At 42.0% G+C, this 24,746-nt stretch overlaps 1 protein-coding gene across 6 annotated transcripts in view; it reads left to right on the top strand.

Annotated features, from left to right (window-relative positions):
* csmd3b (CUB and Sushi multiple domains 3b) overlaps positions 1-24,746 on the top strand; it is a 316,533-nt gene that overhangs the window by 203,902 nt on the left and 87,885 nt on the right. For all 6 annotated transcript variants that reach the window (XM_047604800.1, XM_047604799.1, XM_047604798.1 and 3 more), the window contains exons 11-13: positions 7,288-7,409; positions 17,766-17,869; positions 18,885-18,997. In XM_047604800.1, the coding sequence (XP_047460756.1) occupies positions 7,288-7,409; positions 17,766-17,869; positions 18,885-18,997 (339 nt within the window). The remainder of the gene's footprint in view (positions 1-7,287; positions 7,410-17,765; positions 17,870-18,884; positions 18,998-24,746) is intronic.

The raw sequence follows: 24,746 nt of genomic DNA, 5'->3' as shown, positions 1-24,746 counted from the left end.
TGGTTTGTTCCTGCCAGTCAGCCTTATTATCCAACTCATTATATTGCAGCGCTTCTTAGGCTGTTTATTATTTTTTTAGTAGCTGTTAGGGGTCCATCACAGCTAAACACTTTATAATACAGCCGCTGACATCACGCTGATCAAGTCGTGCATCTACCTGCATGTGATGACGGGTTAAGGTTCACTACGGGGAGGCTGTCTGTGACATTAAAAGTCACCGGTCCTCTCCCCCGGAGGAGCGAACGGCTAAAAAGAATGACCTCCATCACTGAGGGACAGACTCATCACTCAGCGGGGATCTTTGCAAGAGAAGTACGTGGACTGTGAAGCGTCTTCACTGTAACTTTATGAGGAGCAGGTGTACATTATTAAAGCTCAGCTGAATTCTGAAAGCAGAAGCCGGTATTCCCAACATGAACCATTTTTCGCTGAAGTTTGGCCGTTGCTGCTCGCAGTTCTGCGCCATGCGAAATTTGTTACTTTGAGAATTTCACAGCGTTGCTCCAGCGCGGTCCCCTCATGCAAGCGAATGCATAAACAATGTTTTCCACCTTAAACTAGAAGGCAAACAGTTGCTGTGTGACACTAAACGTTCACAGTTTGTGACACGGCTGCATAAATCTTCCCAAATGATCAACTCGTGCTCGTTCAGAGAGTTGTGTTGTTGCTCCACTCTTTCCAGCACATGTCATTGTTACGCCGTGTGTATCTGTCTTACTACATTGAAGCAGAAAGGCATCCATCTTCAGAAATCTCTCAAATCCCACAGTAACACCGAGATTGCTTCGAGGACAAGACACACGCAGCACTCAAATCACATTCTTTTGACAACAGTGTACAGGCCTTATTGGAGCTATGTGTCGGGACCGCTCAAAACAGAAACTAGAAAAGAAAAAAAAAAAAACCACAATGCTGTGCACCGGTAAACAATGCAGATATACATTCAAGGCTTCAAGGTGTTCGGTAGTGGTGGCTTAACTGAAAAGAAAAGGCTGAAATATACCGAAGACTGCCTCTCTATTATAAACCTATTCACAAAAAAAAAAAAAAACAGGTTTGCCCTCGGGGACATAAATCTAATATTGAAATTCTGAAAATAAAAATGCCTCCAAGCCAAGAGAGAACAGTTCATCTAAATAGCATTATCATCGAGATAATAGGCTGTGAATAGAATCAACTTTTGTATTGTCTAGATGTGGTCTGTTATCATTATTTAATCTGCTTTATCTTCTACCTTACTTGCCAGACTCGCTCTTTTACCAGCCGGCAACCAGAATATAATACTGAAGTAGACATAACATGCAAGTGCATGTTTGGCCACTTTAGGCAAAGCGAGTTTATTTATGTAGCGCATTTCAACAGTAATGGCGATTCACAAAGACATTAAAACATCATGACAAACAGCAGGACAAACAACATTAAAGGAGCAAATTAAAAGAATACATTAAAGTGCATGATGAAAACCAGAAGTTAATAAAATCAGAAGTAAAAGTTGCAGTGCGCTTGGTTTAAAATAGGACTTAAAATTATTGATGACTTAATGTAGTCAAAGAACTGGACTATAGTCGATACATTATTTCTATAGTATTTGTGTCCTAACTGCATTGTTAGTGTGAGCATACAATATCAACAGGTGCAGCGATGGTGGTGTACAGTTACAGCTAGACTCATTAGATACTCCGATCAGCCACATCGTTACCACCACTGACAGGAAAAGTGAATAACATTGACCGTTCTGTGACAGTTCGATGTTCTGCTGAGAAACATTTGGACCTGACACTTATGTAGATCTTTCTTAGACATGTACATCGACTCAAAAAACACGAAAAACAGCAGAAGGTGTTGATCTGGCCTCCAAATTCAGTAGATCCCAAACTGATGAAGTATCTGTGGGATGCACTGGAAGAAGTCTGATCCACAGAGGCCCCTCCCCTCAACCCATAGGACCATGGACCATGTCCATTCTCTGATGAGTCACAACTGTTTTGGAAGCAATATTAGGAAGGTGGACATATTGTTATGCCTGATCGGTTGATCTACTATAATGAATAAACCAAAAAATTATGCCAACAACTCTTTACATTTTTTAAAGCAAGAGTAACTGCATAAACACTGTTGACCTTACTGTTGTACCACACAGTTTGCGCTTACAGACTATAGTCCAGTCATAAGAAAATCCATTTAGCTGCTACCGCAATCGTTCCCCAGAACACAGCTTGTTTTTTCACACTGAGGAGGAGGCTTGATCCCAATAAAAGAGGATCAAGTACTAGTGTTTGCGCATCCTTTTGCTTTGTTGGCTCATGGAACTAAATTAAATGCCTGGAGTATGTTCAACAGGTAAGCAAATAAATGCGCATTCATTCTTCAGTGAGAAAACATCATGCTCTTTGAGCCGCAGTGTCCTTATTTACCCTGCTTTGTTATACCCTGTTGAACATAAATAGAATGAGAGAAAGGCTGTATCTAGCTAAACACTACTCAGATTTGACCTTTATTTCCAACCAGCCAGTAGCTAAAGTGGGAACTCATGAATAAGATTGAGAGAGAAGCAATCTGTCAGGAAGCATCAGGCCAGATGACTTAATAACGGGCTCACCCCTTTCATAAAACTTAAATACAGCTAAATGTGTATTTGGGAGGGATATTTTTTTTTGGGGGGGGGGGCAACTTGAACACATCTTGAATATTTCCCCTCGGCTCCAGCGAGCAGCGAGTCAACAGAGGGAGGTAAACGTAAAACAACAGAGTGATAATCGCTTTATTAGATACAATAGAACAAATATGGACGCAAATAAAAAATAAGATACAAAAACAGCTATCGAACTGCAGTGGCCCTGCGTTCACTCCCATAATACTTCATGAGAGAGAGTCCATGTGGCACCTTGATTAATGGACAGATGGCAAGGCCACTGAGCCAACTCTTTCTCTCTGTCTGTGCGTGTGTGTGTGTCTGTGCGTGCGTGTGTGTGTGTGAACTCCAGGGGAGTTCGGTCGATCTGCCTGAATATACTGATGCCACAAAAGGTGCTGCACATGCACAGAAACACACATGCACATATGTTGATTCCAAAGAAGAAAGAGGAGAAAAGCTTAAGGGTCCAACAGCGATACAAAATAACAGTCTGTCTTTCTGTGCGTGTCTGTGTGTGTGTGCGCGCGCGGCCATTAACGCTTCAACCGGAACGAGGGCCACTGGAACGCTGTGTGCCAGCTTAATGATGTCATCAATCATTCTCCGTGTCCATTGGTCAATCTATCTGCTCCCGTAGGCAGCCTGTTAAAAGAGACAGTCTGCACAAAATCCGGATGTCTAATCTGGCTGTGACGGCTCAATTGTGAGCGCGTGAACTTCGCAAAGAGATGGAATCTGGCTCGCGCGACATCGAGATTGAAACTTGTTGGTTTCATAATAAAAAAAAAGGTTGGGTACATGTAATTAAAAAATAACTTAATAACATGTTATTTCTTGTGATCAACAAGAAAATAAACGATAACCCCTGGTCCTTTCCATCACAGTCAGGTTTAATTTCAGCTTCCACGCCACATATCATCTTCGCTAATGTCACTTCAATATGAAATTTACCTATAAGCTGATGTTGCTCCACTAATGAACTTACTCTATTCAAGAAGCTGCTTGAACAAAGACTTTTAAGAAATTCACTGAGAGCAGATACATACTTGAACCAAGAGGCCACCGTACCATCATATCATCTCCAAACCTGCCCATGAATCGAGCACTTTAAAAAAAAAAAAAACTCATCTATGTGATTCAGTTTTATTTTCTGTTCGATTTACCTCCAGCTTTCTTTATGCCGTCTGGTTGGGTTGCGGGGTCAGACGGATAATCTGAAACAGGCATGGGTTAAGTGTCCTTGGTATGCTTCAGCAGGAATTACAGCATGGATGATTGAAGCGGAGTCTCCACGGGTGGGTGGTGGGGTCGATTCGCTAACCACAAAGGCCATCCCACTGAGAAGGCCGCCGAGATAGATAGACCTTGAGTGTAAAGGCAGATCCCGCCGAATGAAACACCGGGAGTCAACATAATGTAAAGCTGAACAATATTAAAATATCGGTGTAAACAGCCTCGCTGTCGGGTTCCCCGGCGGCTTTGGTGCGCGTCTGATAGTCTCTGAGGCTGTGAAACAAAATGAGAACAAGGGCGCCGATGCTACAGCGTAGACTTTGGAGATCCTCGCCTGAAACCTCATTTTATTATGGTCCGCATCCCAGCGGTCTATGTAGGTACGCATGTTTGTGTGAGTGAAGTGAGAGAAAGAGAAAGTTTTGAGGGAATCAACTTGATCCGAATGCATAAAATCAAACCAGTGTAGACTGTAACACACACGCTGAAGCTCCAACATAACTGAAGCATTCATCAATTTTAAAACTTTCTCTATCAAATAGACCCATTGACACATTAGCTAATTTGGTCTGGGAGTCTCCGTCGCCTCAATAATAGAGCAGCTCTTTTGGCCTTACACAATACGCCAGTAGAAATAATGACAAGTAGGACAGGAAGAGGCACAGAGATAAACACAAAAAATACACAAACCACATACCCTTCACCAGTCTGCATAATACGAAAAATACATAATTATAGGTAGAAGTCAATAACAAATCCAAACAGTCTCAAGATGTTTTGCAGAGTCTGGGACCTTAAACCCCTCGAGCAGCCACGAAGGTGACAGTGGCAAGAGTACCTGAGCTTCACGCCGTGTTTATGTCGCTTATAATGAGCCAAATGACCATGTGTGTTTTAAAAAGTTTCGTTCTTAGAGTCAAACCACCGAGCGTTAGCACGTAGCTCTGCAACTTGATGTGTTTTTAGCCTCTTTAAGGTCACTGGTTATGATTTTCTGGTCCCATAACGTCAATGTCTGCAACAGAAAACCGAAGCCAAAAATATTTCTGGTAGAGCTACGAAAACCACGAAAACGAAATAGAGCTAAAAGTAAGTGGATACTGGATTCACAATCACCAATCAAGTTAATAATAATGTTAACAACAAAAAAAATGTGCCCCTTCAGTGTAACGTTGATTTGAACTCTTTAGCATTTTCCTACAGTGTTAATGTAAGATTAAGATTCCATGTTGTCTATATACTGTACATCGCTAACTAGTTACACGCTGTACATGTTCACAATCTCATCACACGGCTTAAAACTTTTGCAGCAAAGTAACCATCAGTTATGGATTTCAGATAAATATAGTGTAGTAAAAAGTTCAGCAGATTAAACTGAAGGCAGATTGAAATGGAAATATTAATACAGTACCTCTGGCAAGTTAAACCTAATAAGACACGAGAACAGACTGGAAGAAAAATGTGAACAAAAGGTGATGAACACACACTGAGAGCAAATGATAGAGTGTAATATAAATCATCAACCACAGACAATGGCCCGACGCGCGAATAAAAGGCACGGAGGGAAAGACGGAACGAGCAGACAGACAGACGCAGGCCGAGAGACGGATGGAGTTTGATATAAATTATGGGATGTTAGCTCCTCTGGTAATTCTGGTGATAACTCTCTCTTTCCCTCCACGCGCTATCGCTATAGCAACATCGTGCCCATTCTGCTGTTGGCACGGCGATGGGCTGGCCATTTGTTCAGGACACGCTGATTGAGCTGTCGGCGCACGCGCGCGCGCGCCCGCACGCACCCGCTCGCAGAGACACACAAACCGTGTGAGACATGCAGATAAATCATTTCTCACGTGCGACTCAACTCGAGCACGCGCGCACACTCTATCTCGAGGCATCTATCGGTGTATAAATTGCAGCGGGCTGAACGGGAGGGAAGGTCAGCTGGAGAGGCGCTGAGAATTAGAGACACCAGAATCAAGTAGTCTGAGGGGGTGAGTCAGACACAGATCCAATAGACGGAGAAGCAGGAAAACACATACACGGAGACAGAAGAGCGATATGGGATTGTCTCTAAGGCGCCTTGCACTTGCTCTGACACTCTCTTACAGCACCTCGCGGATACACTGCGTTACACAGATGAAGAAACACACTCATAAACACACTCCGGTACAATTCTTTTATCTGTCCCTTCCCTTCACTCTGACCACTAAGTCACAGTAGCAGCCAGGTTTACGTGTGTGAAAGTGCTTGGAAATATATATTTCTGTGCTCAGTGAAGACATGTGCCTATTAAGCCTATTGTTTTGCAGCTCTAGCTGTTACTCTCACTTCCTGACCGCGCATTTGCGTGTCAAAGTACGTGCGGCTGAATGATTTCCTGTTTGTTTCCCGTTTTCAAAACGCAGCCACACGAGCGCTTGCGCTCTTTTGTTTTCTGCGTGCGTGTTTGTGCGAACGTGCACCCATTAACTGTACGTATTCTCGCGGCCTGCCGCTGAACAAACTAATTAAGGGACAAACGCTGCTTCAAACCAACCAGAAAATTACCTCCCAACTCTAACAGGACGACCCAAGGACGGGCGAGCTGGTTCTCTATCACATCCAGTCAGAACACGAAGCCTAATAAAAGGCTTAGTTGGTTTATCGAACACCTAGCATGTGTCATTTTCAGCAGCCCACTGAGTGTGGCTCCAGTGCCTGCTACAGTGTCTGCATGGAGAGTCGCCACTTAACACGCATGGTAATCCACTTTCACACCAGAGGGAATGTTAAGACCATCAAATGTAAGATGTGTGTTGCCCCCATGGTGGTGAGGAGTTTCTTTTTTTGTTTGTTTTTTTAAGATGAAGTGTAATTATTACAAAGGTAGTATTTGGCAGTTGTTGACTTTCAGTAAATGTTGGGAGTAAATTGCTGGCGAATGTCTCTTTCTGCCAATACCACAACTCTAGCTAATCCTGTGATATTTCACACCCAATAGCTTCCAATTAAGTACCGTTATCCACGGAGATATTGCTGACAGTATCAATAACATCTAGGTGACCTTCTGTTCTTTCTCTTTTTGTCTTCACTTGATTCTTTCTTCTCTTCTCTTCTCTTCTCTTCTCTTCTCTTCTCTTCTCTTCTCTTCTCTTCTCTTCTCTTCTCTTCTCTTCTCTTCTCTTTGCATATTCTCTTCCAGCCCTCAGCTGTATTACTGTCACTTTTAAAAACTATAAATGTGGTTGGATTTATTCTGAGAACGCCTGTCTAAGCATCTCTTAAATGGTTTAATTATAAAGGTAATTGTCACTCGGTTGTAGTGCGGTGACTCAACGCCGCGCAATTGCTTTTGCTAATAATGCCGCCGCTAATTCTACACTTGCTTTTAATAACTGTGATGTTTTCTTCTCCCTTCTTTTATTTCCTAATCACAGTGAAAACGTGTGGCAGTAATCTTCAGGGACCGTCGGGGACCTTTACGTCCCCTAACTTCCCGATCCAGTACGAGAGCAACGCGCAGTGTGTGTGGATAATTACTGCGTCAAATCCAAACAAGGTAAACTTTCCTCTCTTTAGCTCTGTCACTTAACACGCAATGATTACACAGTTATCTGCACATTACGTGGAAGTCCGTGCTTCAGGTTTTTGTGTTTCTCTGCGTGTTATTGTCTTGTAATGTCGATTTAAAGTGAAGTCCTGAAACACGGCGGTCTGCTGTCCACAAATTCAACACACAGCTTTTTTTTTTTTTTTACTTTACCAGTGAAAACATACTTAGTAGTCCATGATTTGTTGAAAACCACACCCACTCCAAATTCTGAACAATGACAGCCTAGTTTTCAGACACTGCATGGGAAAAACGTTCTGCCTGGAATATGTACAAATTCTCTCTCTGGAGTATGCATCAAGTTTTATGCAGGCCAGTCAGAGTCAGTCAAAGGGCCGTACACTTCCCATGGGGCCTCCCGTGCCCAGGTCTGCTCATAATTAACCAATTATCAATTGTCCAATCATTGGTTACATATTTGATACCTATTTGATAGCCATCATGGTAAATTTAGTGGTAGGAACCAAGGCTGTGGACAACATTTTCCTGTGGTAAATGTAAGAGCATAGGTCTTCAGCGTGGGGGTCTGTGACCCCTAGGGGTCAGCAGAGGTACTGCAGGGAGGATGTTGCAAAATCTTTGGTTGATTAGACATTTTATATATACATATTTATTTATTTATTTGAATTTTCCCTATTGAATTTAAATCTTTTTAAATACACATTAACATGAATCCAACATATTTTAGTAAAGGGATAAATGCAGACAGAATAGGTTTTCAGTCAACACTTCAGCTGTCTCAACAGCGCACTGTTTCTTGTACACCTGTACACAATAGGCCCCACGGTAGGAATTTGAACATGTGTTATTTGAATATCTTAATATTGAATGCAAAATGATACAACACATATATTAAGTAGGGGGTCCCTATCTAATCTCTCTATCAGTTTGGGGGTCCTTGACCTGAAAAACATTGAAGACCCCTGTGCTAGAGGAATGATGTATTTATGTCATAAATTGGTACCTGCCCACTTTGTGCCAGTGCGTGTTTTTGTTTTCCATTCATGACAACAAAATGTAATAGTCTGTGTACACACATTGTTGGATTCATGGTTACTTTACGTCTACTGAGATTACTGCTCCACACTGTGCTTTCTTCTCCTACCTTTAAGGGACTGCATGTGTGTTTTTTACCCGCTTCGGTAACTTTCCATAAGCAAGACAAAAAAAACTACATATTGTCAAGCAATCTAACCAACCAGCAGACTCAAACTGCGTTATAACTTTCTGAAAGCGTATTTGGAAGATGTTCAAAAGTAATACTCAGTATGTGGATTTTATTTCTCCTAGCGAGTGTACCCAAGCTACCAAAATGTGGAGCTTGAAGCCTACAGGTTATATTTGTGGGCGGTGTGGAAGTGGGACTCATGAAATGTTAAATAAGCAATAGCAGCACTGACAGCAAAAATAGGGAGTGCATGTCAGCTTAATGTGCCTCGCTGTACAGGCTGTGTCGGTTATGGAGCATGTTGCAGTGAGAACGTCATGTTGTCTTTGTGAACTAGCTTGAAGCCTTTGCCCCGTTTGAATTTCATGCAGCCGGTGTAATTTTAATGCATACAACACAGCAGTTTTTACAGGTATTTACCAAGTTAGTTTAGGATTTATACATAATTGAAATGGGATGATGATAACTCATGCAGGAGGTATTGCAAAATGATATGCTAGTCAAAGCATGTCAGTGTCCAATTCCGTGTCATTGGTTAATCCCACAAAGGTGCAGGCGAGAGGGTTGGAGGTTAGATGGATATCTGCCATTGGTCACTTTATGCCCTAGGAGAAATCTGATTGGTATTCACAGATGCATCCCTTTTCAACTCTGGCTCTCTGTGGTGACCGCACCGTTGTCAATGGCAACACCTGCGTCAGCACGATAAGGATGCACATGCGCGCACACAACAACACACTTTTTCATACTGTATTTGTGGACAAATACGCATTCCATCTTTTTTCTTTTTTTTTTTTTTTAGACCCATACAAATATACACTTTAAAACACTTTATTCTTCCTCTAAACCTTTGGTTCTCTCTCCCGGACACTCACACACAGAAAGCTCTCTGTCACTGCCCAAGGCCTCCGGTTTATGGCCTAGAGCAATACATCCTCTGTTGAAGGCTGCATTGTGTATGTGACCGTTGAAGGCCACAGTACTAATGTCCTTCTGTACCCTTTAGGGAGTGTCTGAATGTGTGATGTGCGTAAGTGTGAACGTTAATGTGCATGCATTATGAATGATTATGGATGATGAGAGGGGCAGATATAACACACTGATGAAGACCAAAGCAAATGAATCTGCATCAAGACATTTTATAGCCTTTTAGCGCTAAAGTCTGTGCAGGTGCTCCCTTATCATGTCCTGTAATGTCCCGTGCTCTATCTTGTACATGTCATGAACCACACTGAATCATTTTGAAATGTCATGCGCCACATTGCTCCACATGTTACACATGACACTACATCAAACCAGAGGTCTTCACGGGTCTGTAAATTTGTACATGTCCTGACGTGAAGAGCATGGTCCATTTATGACAAACACTGGTGCCGTCCTCACGGGCCAAGACATAAAGCACATTAATACAAATGCTTTTCCATCATGACACCAGAGGGGCATTTCACATCTGAACCTGGGAACATTTGAGCTACTTTACTTCATCTTTACAAATTGTGGCCTTATCTACACTGATCAAGCATTACATTATGACCACCGTTGAGTTGTGACTCATCATGGAATGGACATGGGTCTTCTGGGGGTGTCCTTTGGGGTCCCTAGGTTGTTAGTGGGGGGCATGGCAAGTTTTGCACTCAATAGAAAGATACACTCACAAGCCACTTTATTAGGTACACCTTGCTAGTAAAAGGCTGCACCCCCTTTAACCTTCAGAGCTGCCTTAATTCTTCCTGGCATACTTTCAACATGGTGTTGGAAACATTCTTCAGAGATTTTGGTCCATATTGACATGATAGCATCAAACTATCAAATGAAAAAAAAGTTGCTGCAGATTTGTCGGCTGCACATCTATGATGCCAATCATATTGATTGAGATCTGGTGACTGTGGAGGCCATTGGAGTACAGTGAACTCACTGTCAAACCAGTTGAGATGATATGGGCTTTGTGACACGGTGCATTATCCTGCTGGAAGTAGCCGTCAGAAGATGGGTCCTCTGGGGCCTTAACGGGATGGACATGATCAGCAACAATACTCAGGGAGGCTGTGACATTTAAACCATGCTCAGTTTGTACTGAGGGGCCCAACGTTTGCTAAGAAAATACCCCCCACACCATTACACCACCACCACCAGCCTGAACCGTTGATACAAGGCAGGATGGATCCATGCTTTCATGTTGTCTGACCCTGCCATCCGAATGTTGCAGCTGGAATCGAGACTCGTCAGACCATGCAACGTTTTTCCAATCTCCTATTGTCCAGTTTTGATGAGCCTGTGTGAACTGTAGTCTCAGTTTCCTGTTCTTAGCTGACAGGAGTGGCACCCAGTGTGGTCTTCTGCCGCTGTAGCTCATCTTCTTCAAAGTTTGCATTCCTTGGTTGTAATGAGTGGTTATTTGAGTCTGACCTCTCACATCAACAAAGCATCCACACAACTGCAGCTCACTGCATTCTCTGTAAACCCTAGAGATGGTTGTGCGTGAAAATCCCAGTAGATCAACAGTTTCTGAAATACTCAGACCAGCCCATCTGGCAATGACAACCATACCATGTTCAAAGTCACTTAAATCCCCTTTACTTCCCCATTGTGATGCAGGTTTGAACTTCAGCAAGTTGTCTTGATCACCTCTACATGCCTAAATGCTTTGAATTGCTGCCATGTGATTGGCTGATTAGCTATTTCTGTTACCAAGCAATTGAACAGGTGTACCTAATAAAGTGGCAAGTGAGTGCGTACCAAGTTAATCCTACCTGAAGATTGTGCGATCAAATCAAGACAGACAGTTATATGAACCCAGTGATCACACTGATGACTTCTACACACTATGAAGGTGTGTGTACGTTAACATTTGCATAGTGCAGTTTCCTGTGTTTTAGTTTAAAGATGTTTAAAAGAAATTAGTTGGTGAGAGGTCTCCGTCAAATCACGTCCAACCTTTTGACTGTATTGAGACCACAAACTGCTCATCGCCCACTTCATGCATCCATGAGGCTGAGGCAAACTGAGGTTTAAACATCAGTCAGACAGACACAGATACAGTGTAAGAAGAAAGAATTATATACTTAGCAAGATTAAGATAAAAAGCAAGACAAAAGGACGGATGGGACAAAGAAAGGCCACTCCTTGTTTAATTACAAATCATCATCGTTTTTTATCTGTCACGTCGAGTTGCCGAGCACATGAGAAGAAGCGCATTCACATAAGTATTGTCATGGAGGAACCCTCGGTATTGTTCACGGATTATTACCTCCGGTGCCGTCTCCTGCTTCAGATAACTGTCATTGCTCTTCTTTCATCGCTTCAAAGTGAATTTTAGTATTTAAAGATTTGGAGGCTGACTAATGTAATGGTATCAGTCAATTCCAAGACATCCAGAAGTCTTACAGTGGCTCGATATCATTAACCGCTTTCTGTGATCATCTTTAAAGTTTGAAGAGAAACAGTTAGTGTTGAGCACATTTCAGTGTTTGTGTTTTCTTGTTGGCTTAGATATTCACATTCTGCCGCGGCTCAAATGTTTAGCGGCAACAGGAAAATACTGCTCGGGGGATGCATCTCGTTGAGCAAAAGGTAATTTAGTAGTTCAAAGGCGTGCTTATGTTGGGCAGGTGGCAGAGGCAAAGACGCAGTGGGGAATTGGCAGGTAAACAACAGGTAACGGGCGGAATATGGCTTAATGGGAGCAATCATGATCTGGTGTTCTGGCAGTAAAAAGCTGTTCCCAATTAGGAGGCTGATGAGGGAACGAGGGGCAATTTACTGGACAAGGGAGTGGTCAGCTCAGTGGAAGGGGACGCGACGAGACAGCTCCGAAACCCTGAAATAAGAGCGAGAGAGTGTGACGGTGATGAGAGGAAGAGGGAGGCAGAGCAGGCAGGGTAACACATCCAGAGTCAGGGAATAGTTTCATCTAAAAAAAAAAAATAAAAAAATTCTGCTTGTACACGTCTCTCCTTATTCTCGTTCTCTCATCTCTTTGTCTTGTACTTTTTTTTTTTCTTCACGCTGCCCGTCCTCCCTCCTCCTCCCCCTCCTCCTTCACTCCCAGAGGCTCCGTCCTCAGAATTACCCAGATTCTTCATTAAAGAGCTCAGGCTGAAGCCATCAAATTACAACGGAGAAAGAGAGAATATGGCGAGAGTGGAGGAGGGCACCGGAGGGGAAAAACCTGTTTTCACCGTTCCACTCATATGTCCCTCTTTCTCTTTCTATTGCACCCATTATCACACCTGTCTCACCATCTCCTTATACGCTGAAGTTAGCGAGGGTTTCTGTTTCTTCTCTCTCTCTATCTCTGTAAGCCCCATTCCCTCCATCCCTCTCTTTCTCCGTCTATCCCCTCCTCTGCTCCCTCTCTCTCTCTCAGGTTAAGTGTTAATGGGGTTCTATAGCACTCTGATGTTATTGCTTCATTTAGTTTTGGCAGAATGAGCCTTTAGAGCCAATTCATTCTCTCCTGTTCTCATTTAACCTTGGGACTGGTAGGACAGGGTGGCCATTACTACACTTCTCTTCTCTTCTCTTCTCTTCTCTTCTCTTCTCTTCTCTTCTCTTCTCTTCTCTTCTCTTCTCTTCTCTTCTCTTCTCTTCTCTTCTCTCCTCTCCTCTTCTCTTCTCTTCTCTTCTCTTCTCTTCCACCATCGTTCGGTTTCTTCCTTTTCCTCCTCGAGTTCCCATCTCCCGTGAAATCAGCCAATCAACGCATTCTTTCTTAATATCATTTGTTAATGCTGCATGAGATCGTATACCGTTTGCTGCTGCTTCACAGCGTGCGTCCTCTGTCTTTTATTTTATTATGATGGCTAGCACATGCCATCTAGATAATGTGTTTTTTTTTTGTTGTTTTTTTTTAAACATGCATTGAAGTAGTAACTGGCTTTCCACCCTCCCGTTCACATTTGCATGCGCAGACTAATGCATAAGGCATGGATGCCATGCTGAATCCTTTGTGACAAAAACAAAGGAAAGATTCAGAGCTTCAGCAAGAGGAAAATCTTTTTTATTTTTTTTTTGTAGAGGCTTTCCTTGCATTACTTCGCAGCCATTGATGTAAATAATGCCCTATAGACTTTAAAAAAAATATTCCTCTTTTTGCTTTGTCATTAAAGTGCCATACCTCTGCAGACAGGATGAGCACTTTAATAAAGAGATCAGGTTAAAATGGTAAACAGGGGAGTTTTGCATTTAAATGAATTCTATAGTAGAGTAGTTGCATAGCAACAGTAGAGGGGAGGGTATAGTGTTTCCTTCATACTTGTTTCCAGTTGGTATCTGGAAAGAAGGCACCTGGTAGATCCAGTTCAGTGATTTAGAAGTAAAGGGTAAAACACTGAGCAGCATTCGATCAGTCTTCATCTGCTAAAGCCCTGGTCTCGCGCAATGGCACAATTTTTACTGTCTAGGCCGGGGCACAACGAAGGGGAACGGGTGGCAGAGGGTTTACTGCAATACTGTCACAGGCAATCTATTATTCCCCAGCCCTGACAGTGCCCGCTTTACATCGGTGACCGCGTCGCTCACCAGGTGTTTCAGATATTCCCGCAGTAACCGCATCTTCGAGGTGTGTCCAGATATTAATATGGCATGAGTGGAGAGGATGCTCCCGCCCCACGGCGTCTCCACAACAACCAAAGGAAGTGCTTTATCAAGCACAAATCCAATTCCGTCACCTCACTGGCCGAAAGCCATGGATAGATGGAAGGAAGGAATGCAGCAGCCAATTAGAAAAAGAGAGGCAGAGAGGGTGACAGAGAGAGAGAGTGAGAGAAAATTAGAGAGAGAGAAAGAGAGAGAGAGAGAGAGATGGATGTTTGCATGAACACCAACCAATTAGAGTAGAGGGGAAATATGTAGAGTGTTCACTTTCATCTATCATTCTCACACACTGAGTACACTAAAAGAGAAGCACGCACACACACACACACACACACACACACACACACACACACACACACACACACACACACACACACACACACACACACACACAGTCTGTAATGAGCTTCCAATCAAAGTTGACTACAGCTGAACATTCTCATTCAAACACACACACACAGATATGGGTTCGCTGTAATATAGTTATAGCCAAGCTGTGTTTAATGCTCTGTGAACTGTGCTGATGTGGCATTAGGCTGCTCTGTAAGGACATATAAAAGGAGACAGATTGTCCGGTTTAGGTTTATACAATGCATGGCAAGAATGCGATACAAGAAAGCCTCCTCTCATGACATCCACATCAACCCATGCGCTAATCATTAGCAATCTGCACATTCAGCAGTTTTATTTATTCATTTATTTAATTTGTTGATGCCTCCATCGTCCTCAGCTCCGCTCTTTTTATATAATTTTGCATGCATGAGTTCACTTTTTGGGCAGTAACATACATTTTAAAATACCACTCCCTATACACATGCACAGTGTTAGATTCTACAGTTTAATTGCACTGGCATATAACTAGCAACCAGCTGACTTTACCCGCTGTTGCTACATTAGCCTTTGAGAATGCCGTCTGTGAACGAGCTAACATTTCAGAATATTAACATTCGTTCGTAACAAACTTAAAGTCCTTGAATTCACCGTGTGCAGACCTGGACACCTGTCTTTGAGCCTCTACTGAGACACTATTTGCCGACTGCTTTTATATTTTTCTATAACCCGTCCCTCGTCGCATTACTCAAACTCAGTATATCTCGTTGCGCCGGTCTTGTTTTCCTCCTCAGGTTGCACCAATAAAGTGTCACCTGTGTTGGAAATAAATTCCCAATGGGTGTGAACTTCTCCGAGCAGATGTGGAGTCACTTTAAAGATCCACAGAGTTGTGTTATATAGAATTTAAAGCATTCAGTGACAGGCGTCTTGACCGGCCCGAAGAAAAATCCAACATCTTTGAATTATTTCAAGGTGAAGTGAATTTTAACAAGTACAGTATGTGCGTCATAGAATATCAACAGTGATTGGTCCTGCTACTGAAGTGTTTTTTTTTCTTCTTAACTCTGAATAAAAATGTGTAAAATACGATCTTTCCATAGAAGCGTGTTATTTACTATGTTGGGATACGGTGAGAAGTGTCTGTGAATGACTGTGTGTAATCACAGATATAGATACATTAATCTCTACAAAGCCGTGCCTGCCTGTCTGTGTGTGTGTGAATGTGTTTTTGTGTACGTACTTTCCACAGAGAGAGTTTAGCAGGTTTGTAGGTAATGCTTTAATCCAATCTGCCGCCTTACACGCCGATAATGCTGAGTCAGCACTGTGAGCGGTGGGCAGATCCCCGTTTCATCTCCGTAGCACCCCCCCCCACCCCCCACCCCACCCCTCCCCTCCCTCCACCTCCTCCGTGTTTAAACCCTTTGTTAAATCAGGTGATCGTGCAGTTGATGCTTAATTTCATTCCGCTTCGGATGCATTAACTTTTGTTTCCTGTGTACACCGTAATGTCAGAGAAGAAATAATAAAAAAAAAAAAATAAAAAAATTGCCGCTGCAATGAGCAAATCAAAGAGTAATTGAGCAACTGTGTGTGGCGGTAATCAAAATTAACCCCATGAACAAAAACAAATCACTTCCAGCAGATAACTGAAAAGCAGCAGGTGTGTGGAGCGGCGCCGCCACTGTTTTCCGTGTCGAGTTTTGTTCAGTGCTCCGGGTCATCTTGGGATAAGCTGTTTATTCTTCTGCGTGATGCACAGCAGTAGTAGCATGTCCTCAGGTGTTTCACGCTGCTTATAGTAAAGGTGGAAAAGAACTGTGTTTGTGATGCCTGCCTCGAAGTGGAAAGTTTCAATGTGGAATGCAAATAAATCGGGAGTAAGCGGATGTATTTAAATAACACGCCGGCGTGCGGGAGGCTCGGACCTGTGTGATGTTTCTGGAGGTTTTTGAAGTCCTCCAGCAGAATATTAAATCTGGAAATCTGAAAATTCCTCACAGAGAGGGGGAGGGAGGGGAGGAGGGAGGGAGGGAGCAGGGAGGGTGAGGTTTCAATGTTCCCCTGAGGGTCAAGTCAGAATTCTAGTTTGAAATTTTCCAGCACTGTACTTTGCTACCATCAAAGATGTGCTCATTATTGTAGCCCCATCGCTCTCTTCCTCTGTCCTCCCCTCTCCCATCTGCCTCCATCTTCTTCCTTCTCTCTATCCACTCACCCCTCATTCTCTCTTCTCCTTTGCCAAATGTGTTTCTCTCTGGTCTTAGATGAAACAGAAAGTGTTGGTTTAATAATTCCTGATCAGACTTTTTGAGCCGCGCGCTGTTCCTCGCAGCTCCGAGCGCGGGGCCGAGGTGTTCGTTAACTCCTTCATCTTGGAAGACTTGACTGGAATCACACCACACAGTGTGATGCATGAATGAATTCTAATGTCCCACCTGTGGTGCTGTGATGGGGAGATGATGAGTGTTTGTCTGTGTATATTTTGGTGACTTATGTCATCCTAAATATTTGTAAGAATATTCAAATCCAGAGATATCTGTACTTATATTTAATGTAATGGTGTGTTTGATTTTAATTACTGTTCATCGTCCCCTGCATCATTATCATTATAATATTACAACAGTGTTTACTATGATTGTTTTGTTACAGCTCTTGGCTATTCCACATTTGAATTTGACTTTAAAAAAATATATATATCCATTTAGATATTATGGCTGTACCCTCTGTTTCTGTACTATATTGATATACAGGGTTCCTACCCTAAGTATGGAATTTGATTTAATACATTTCCAGGTATGGGAATGAAATGTATGGAAAAAGAAAATTATTGTGTGGAGAAATATTAATTTTCCTAAAAATTAATTACCACTATTCAGCTTTCTGAAACTGTAAAAATGGCTACATAGAAGATCATAGATGGATTATTCATGTGCAGTGAATTTATCTAATTGTTAGAACTACATTTCCTAGCTATAATCTTCTGGAAATTATTTGGTTACATAATAGTACACATATTCAGATTAATGAAAACAAATGATCAATTTACATGACAAACAACTATTTACTCAAATGTCATAAATTCTGGAAATTCACATAAACTGAATGTTCTCCTAAAATATTTAGATAAAACGCAATTGTGGACTTTTGAATTGCATTTGGAATATGTTTGAGGTTGTAACTTTTACGCATTGTGTTTGTGTCTGTAGGTGATCCAGATCAACTTTGAGGAGTTTGACCTGGAGATAGCCTACGATACTCTAACCATAGGGGATGGAGGGGAGGTGGGAGATCCTACAACTATACTACAGGTGTAAGTATTCTAACATGCCCCCCGTTATCCTTGTGCATTTTTTCCGTTCTTATCTTTATAAATATATATCATCTCCTAAGCAACGCCGCCATGACTGGTGGTGGTTGTCATATCAAACAGTGTAGCACTGCAGCTGCCTAGTACATTTTGAAAACAAGTTTCCAGAAGCAAATAAGTACTACTGATATGAAGCAGATTGTTCAGCAGACAGTATGTTTCCATAACTGCCAGCTGTCCTCATAAGCAGCGAAGAAGCAGTGTTATTGTCAGTCTCTTAAAGACTTCACAACACAGTTAAAATCCCCATGAAAAGACTAGATGGATTTTATTTATTTATTTTTTCGTATGTTGCCGCCTCTAAAAACCCATCTGCTCCCCTTTTGAAAAGAAACCATAAATTTTAAAGCCCAATGTCAGAGATTGGCCTATAGGTGACACATCTGTATGAAAACACTTCATTTCATGGGTAACATATTCCATTTAAAAGCAAAACTACTACACTATTTTCATTATTCTGCTTCTTTATGTAACTGTGGGCATCCCGCTATTTCTAAAATCTTGCACATCCTTTGACGCAAATAGCCAGATAATAAAACAGCAGTCAACGTTTTGTGCGCTCCCCTTAAGAAGACGGAGCGTTCTTGAATTCAGAAAAAGGCTCCGCGATGCCTAAAAGGATAACAGATGCAGCCCTTTTACAAAGTAGGTGCTTTTGGTTCACTTTGTAAATGGTCACTTTTATGTTTCATTTGTTATAGACACTGGCGGCCCACAAAAAAAAAAAAAAAATGGGGGTAGTGTGCATGTTCTCGGAGAAATTTGCTTCCTCGCGGCAACACTTTACAAACAAAGCAAAGTGTTCAACTACAGCGCTGTAAATTCCAGCAATTTGTTCACACTCGGAGTGAGCACTTGAGAATTTGATTATAGCTATGATTGCAGTGATTAAAATTCTACTTTTTGCATGGGTAATTATGATGACAATGGTTTAATAGTTGTGTATTTTGTGCTCCAGCCTATCAGGTAGCTTTGTTCCTGACCTGATAGTCAGCATGACCCACCAGATGTGGCTCCACCTACAGTCAGACGAGAGCGTCGGATCTATAGGATTCAAGATCAACTATAAAGGTGAGTAATGGTGTTTTTAAGTGAATTGAGTGACATAGCTGCGTGTCAGTGACCCTTCTGTCTTTAGACCAGAGCACCTCCTCCAACCCTGCAACACACTCCAGTGTAAGTTAGAAGACAGACTTGTGTGGCTGCGTACAAAGAAAGAACACCGTGTCTCTTCACCCTTAGAGTCACAGCAGTCCTCCACATTTGAAAGACTTTTACACACTATTCTGAGACATATGACTGTCTAAGATTCAGATCAGGTTTGGTTTTCGGATCTGATTTGTTCTCATTGTCTTATCAATCTCAAGTCAAATCTACGTCAGCTAGTCACTGATGATCTTACTGATAAAAAGCACAGTTGGAAGTTAAGCTTTGAAAGAATGAAATGAATGTTCTTGAGCTTATGAGCTACTTGCTGCACTCTAAAAAATGATTCATGGGGTTAGTCAGTACAGCTCAAAATCAAGAGCATAAAAAATAAGTTCTGTGTATACATTATCATGAGCAGATAACTTAATTTAACACGTTGGTCTAAATGAAAATAACTAGAGTGATTTTCATGCATATTGTTACATCAAATCTTTACGTTGAGCCAGCACATCATTTTTTAGAGTGTGTGCGCTGCAGATATATATAGCCTGTATAAGAACAGGTAGCGGGGCAGCAACTAAACACCATCTGTTGTGTAGCTTTTTTTTTTTTTTTTTTAAGTATTTCTTTGATCCCTTCACCGTGTGCTGCAGCTAAAGCTCAAATAACTTTGACATGCAAATTGTTATTTGCAACCACCTTCCCTCTGTTACTACAGGGTGTAATGTGAAAACTGTTAACTGACTGCTGTTGAGAGGATTTGAATCCTTCCTTTTGTTGTATTTCAGGACAGATTCACATGTTTTGCATGTTACAGTAGCGTGGGCTACATCTTTCATGAAGTATTTCCACCCACTCCTCATCTGTCTTCTCTGAGTCGTCTCTGCTGCTATGATCACATGAGGTGTCTTGGTACAGCAGTGAAGTTGTCCGGTCTGCACAAGCTTTAGTAGCCCGTAGTCACTCCGAGTTCACCTTTCTGAGTGGAAGATACACTAACTTGCTGAGTAGCAGCATTCTGCTTCAATGGCTCCACAACACAGGCTTCAAAATCTTTCTACTCCCCGCATGCTGGTCGCATCTATAGAAGACCGTGTATCTGTCTGTGTTGGCTGAGGCTACTGACTTCGCGATGAAGTACACAGTGTCTCATCATCCATCCTCACCTATCAGCAAACATCAGCGCTCCCTCATGTAAACATGTCTCTCTAAATCAAAAGCTGCCTCCCTCAGCTCTCGAACGTTTCAGCGGGGGCTCATTCATTCTCTGGCTGTTCCGCTTTTCCAAATAGATGATGTTGGTAATTGTCAGTGTTAGCTACAAACTTTAAGTGCGACCGAGCATGAAGGCTTTTGTTAGTCTTCAGGCTCCTTTTGTGTATTTCCCTGGTATTAATGTCACATCAGACACGTGTAATTATCAGGAATTCCATTTACAGGCCCTCTATTAATGTCCCAATACCACCTGTTTTTGGTAAGAATCACTGTCAGGTCCAGCTTCATTTAATTTAAGTAGGTAACGGTTTGTTTTACTTAAGGTTTTTTCCCCGTCTAAAGGCAGTCGTGCCATAGATATGTTGGTCCGTACACTCTTCTCCAAGAAAGATTAGCCTTGTGGAGATTGGTATCTTGACATTTGTCGCTGTAAATCCCATTATTTAAAACAAAATTAATTGTATTTTTGATCAGTTGGTTCATGGCTATGTTTAAAAAAAAATATATATATATATATGTCTAGCAGCACCTGACCTTTATCTTAAGTACAAAGCATTTTTACATTTTATCAATTCAGCTCCTGCCATACTCAAAATATTAACCTTTCCAAAGTTTCCTGTTTGATAGATGTAGTGTTCATTTGATCACAGTCCATGAAATATAGAAAGGGGAGCTTTGCTGCAGAAATGAACTTTGTGTGCCTCATTTGGATGTCATCATCTGAGGATTTATTGCCATAATGAGGTCACAGTGCTGAGTCTGGAACTGCGTTGAGTTCCAAAAGTGTTGCCACAGTGACGCGTTGTTTTGATATATCTTTGCCCTTTATTCTCCTTCGGTTTCAGTGTGAAGTTCAAATGATATAGCAGCAATAAAGCGATGAAAAGACCATAATGTCAAAATTATTAAAACTGAAGATCACAGTTCTGTGTCTGTTTGAAAGGACTTAACCAGAGCTGTTGTACCAGTGGAGTTTTTTCGAGCAATAATGACCAGAAAAAAGGTAAGATTTGAGATACCCAGGGACTAAATGACACTAACTTGAATTTGAACAGGTGTACCTTTACACTATACTTATCCCATGTGGATCACTGGATGGCAGGTAATCGCTTGCAGGTGTGCACTGGATTGGGCAGTCCTGTATTTAAAGTTGTATAAATGCTGTTTGAGAAGTTACACAGAGCTGCAGAACTGAAATGCCAAGGAACCTTTTTTTTTTTTTTTTTTTTTTTCTTGCTGTCAGTCCCTGGTTCATTTCTTATGTCATGCTCTGGGTGAATATAGATTCTCATAATCAGGCTGTCCATTAATTTCTGACAAAGAACACAAGCTCATTGACTTAGTAAATTAATTCGACAAAATGTTTTAAATAAATATAGGCATATTAATAGGGAAATGAATATTCTTTTATGTATCTGTATATTTTTTCAATTTTAATTACCGTGTTATTTTTTATTATTTTATTATTACATATTTTATTTTTAATATTTTTTTATTTAAATATTTTTAAATTATCACATTTATTTGATTATTTCTTGATTATTATTATTACTCCATTATCTTACTCTTGCATACGCCCACTATTTATTTTCTAAAAAAGACACTATTTATTTTTATGTCTTTTCCTCATTCTCCTTGTGCACTTCTCATTCTGCAAATGTGGGCGAGGTGTCGTTCAGAGTCAACTTTTCACATTCAATTGAATCGATTCATGAATAAAATGTACGGTTAAATTCCTTATGGGATCATGATGATTGTTCCAGGTATTAGTCAAACCCTCAGGTGTTACTAGGGAAACCTTCCATTTTAATTAAAAAGACATAATAATTAATTTTCTTCTTGTTCTTCTTTGCCAAGTTCTCACCGTGTAAGTGGGATGACGTCCTTCAATCAGGAGTTATTGACCTCTCGTGGTCCATTAATTCTAGACAATGGACAGCTCGTTTGCCATTATCCCGTACATAATCCAGAGTCGTTACGTGGCGCTTTAATACTTTTGACATTCTTGGATGGTCACGTCCCACCGAAACATATCTTTAAAAGTGACTTTCTCGCTCGCACCCGAGTACCATGAAAAGTTCTGCCAATACATGGCAGAAGATAAATGTGTTTGTCTCAGGGTGCGGGCTCCATCACCCACGAGACTCACTGTAAAGGTGGGTGAGGTGCATGTGGGTTTTTGAGTAATGTGAGAAAGAAGGAGGGCACGCACGCGGAGTACACGTGTGTGTTTGTACGCGTGTGTTTCTGGAGCCACATCCCACAGACCTGAAATATAAACGTTATCAGTAACTCCAGCCTTGCTGCAAAGCCGCCAATACACAACCTGTGTGTGTGTGTGTGTGTGTGTGTGTGTTCATGTGAGAGTGCATGTTTGTTGGACAGGTCCTCCATCAGCAAACCAACGAGGCTCTACCAACAAGTCGCTCACCTCTTTCACTCCTCACCCCCCTCCCCCCATCCCCTCCCATCCCTCTGCCCTCCCCCTCTCTGCCACTCTCATTTTTCCTCGTTAGCCGTCTCTCTGTCCACAGTCCTCTCCTCTCATTCTCTTCTTTCTGAAATCACAACATTTTGTCTGTCAGTCGCCCTCTAATGCACGGTTTGGTTTCCCTGCTTCTTCCCTTTTTCTCTCCAAAGCCACTTACTGTCCCCTCTCTCCTCTCGTGCCTGTCAGACAACCAGTACAGCGTTTTTTTTTCCGTTGCACTCTCCCCGCTTCTCCGTTCACATCCCTCTTTTTTTTCTTCTTGTCACATGCGTCCATTATTAAAGCCAAGGTCTCGAACCCGGCGCCGCTTTGACACAAATCACACGCATGCGACCCCGTTCCCGTCGCTTCACAGGAGAGTACAGTTACTTGCAAACCTTAAATTTTATAATTTACGTTACAGGAATTTGCTTTTTGTCCCCAAAAGGGAAGCGAGTCTGCAGAATGCTACTGCGGCGGACAGATTTATGTGGCCATAACATAAGTGCCGCACACATACAGCAGTCTAGACTGTTAATACAGCAATCTTTCAGTCTAACGCAAACCGTAGCGCGCCTCAGCTATAGATCTAAGAGGGGAACGCCAACGTTATTGACGTCATTTATATTAAAGTTTCAATGAGTTTCTGTCGACTGAAGTGAGTATAGGAATTTGTCATAAGTTCACCCTGTAAAATCCGTCTGCGTACTAAGTCCATAAAGAGAAGTCGTTAAGGTTTTTCGGACCACGATGCGGCCTGTGTGTGACTGTCGAGATATAAAAAAAAAAAATACAATAATACGGAACGCGCACAGAGGAAGCACTTCCAAAGCGTAATATTAGCTCTAAATTTGCCTTACAGTTCAATTTCAGGAACAATAAAACAGCATCTCTGTGACTTATTATTATTTTCTCTGTGTTGGTTCACCGAGAACCGATGTCTCTCTATATATAGTGTATATATGTCTCACTTTCAACATTTTATAGAAGTAGAAACAGTTCAGTCCAGATTGCAATGGGATATTATATATTTTTTCTCCTTCTTATCATTTAAAATGTGACTATAGGTTATGAGTGAAAAATTGAATTAAACACAAAATTTGAGAGTTCTTCAGATACATGTTTCTGAATAAGGTCCATGACAAAATGTACTGCACTGTAGCTCATAGGAAAACAATAAATATTATGTGGCCACTAGAGGTGTAAGGACCTGTACATCCACCACTGTATCCGCCTGTTTCAGCCCTTCTTGTGATTTGGTTGCAAAATCAAATTTATCACACATCACCCTTTTCAGATTTTCAGATTATTCAGGGGCGTGCACAGAGTGCACCAATGTCCGTGACTTTAAGTGCAACAGGTGCCGGTTGGGTTGACGCAGGCATCGACACTTCACACAGGCGAAACCTTCTGTTAGCTGCGCCGGTTGATTGTTGCCATTTGAAGCGGGCGCAGGTGCTCGCTTGCCCTCGCTCACCTCCTGCTCACTAAAGCAATGTGCTGACAAGGAAAGTGGCCATCGAAGACACCTGTGCATCAGAGCGAGCGGCCGAGCTAGGCTTCGGCACGTGTTGCGCCTTCTGAGGCGGTTAGAGTAACGAGAGCGCGCAGCCAGAACGAGATCACTGTTAGCATTCCAGCACGCTAGAACAAAAGAGCCCGCCGCTAACGACGCATGGTGTGCACACCATATGGAACTCTACTTTGAATCTAATGCAGTTCTCCCAGATGATACGAAATACATTAAGGGCAAATATTTGCCTCGACTCTCGAATGAGGATTTTTGAGAATTTGTTTCCGGCGATGAGTCATTCCCTCCAGCTCGGGCTTTTTATAAGTGCATCATTCCAGCATTATCCCATCACCCTGCGTTACATAACGCTGTCTAGGAGACTACAAAGTGCAGCATAAACATCAAGTGCCTGCTTCCCACACTGCTGAAAAAGAACGGGGCCAAGTGGTGCATATGCTAATCTCATGACAAAT

Source organism: Mugil cephalus, chromosome 14 (genome assembly GCF_022458985.1).
Source record: "Mugil cephalus isolate CIBA_MC_2020 chromosome 14, CIBA_Mcephalus_1.1, whole genome shotgun sequence".
Lineage (NCBI taxonomy): Eukaryota > Metazoa > Chordata > Actinopteri > Mugiliformes > Mugilidae > Mugil > Mugil cephalus.
Note: the sequence above shows the minus strand (reverse complement) of the source record. Positions and strands in the feature narration are given on the sequence as shown.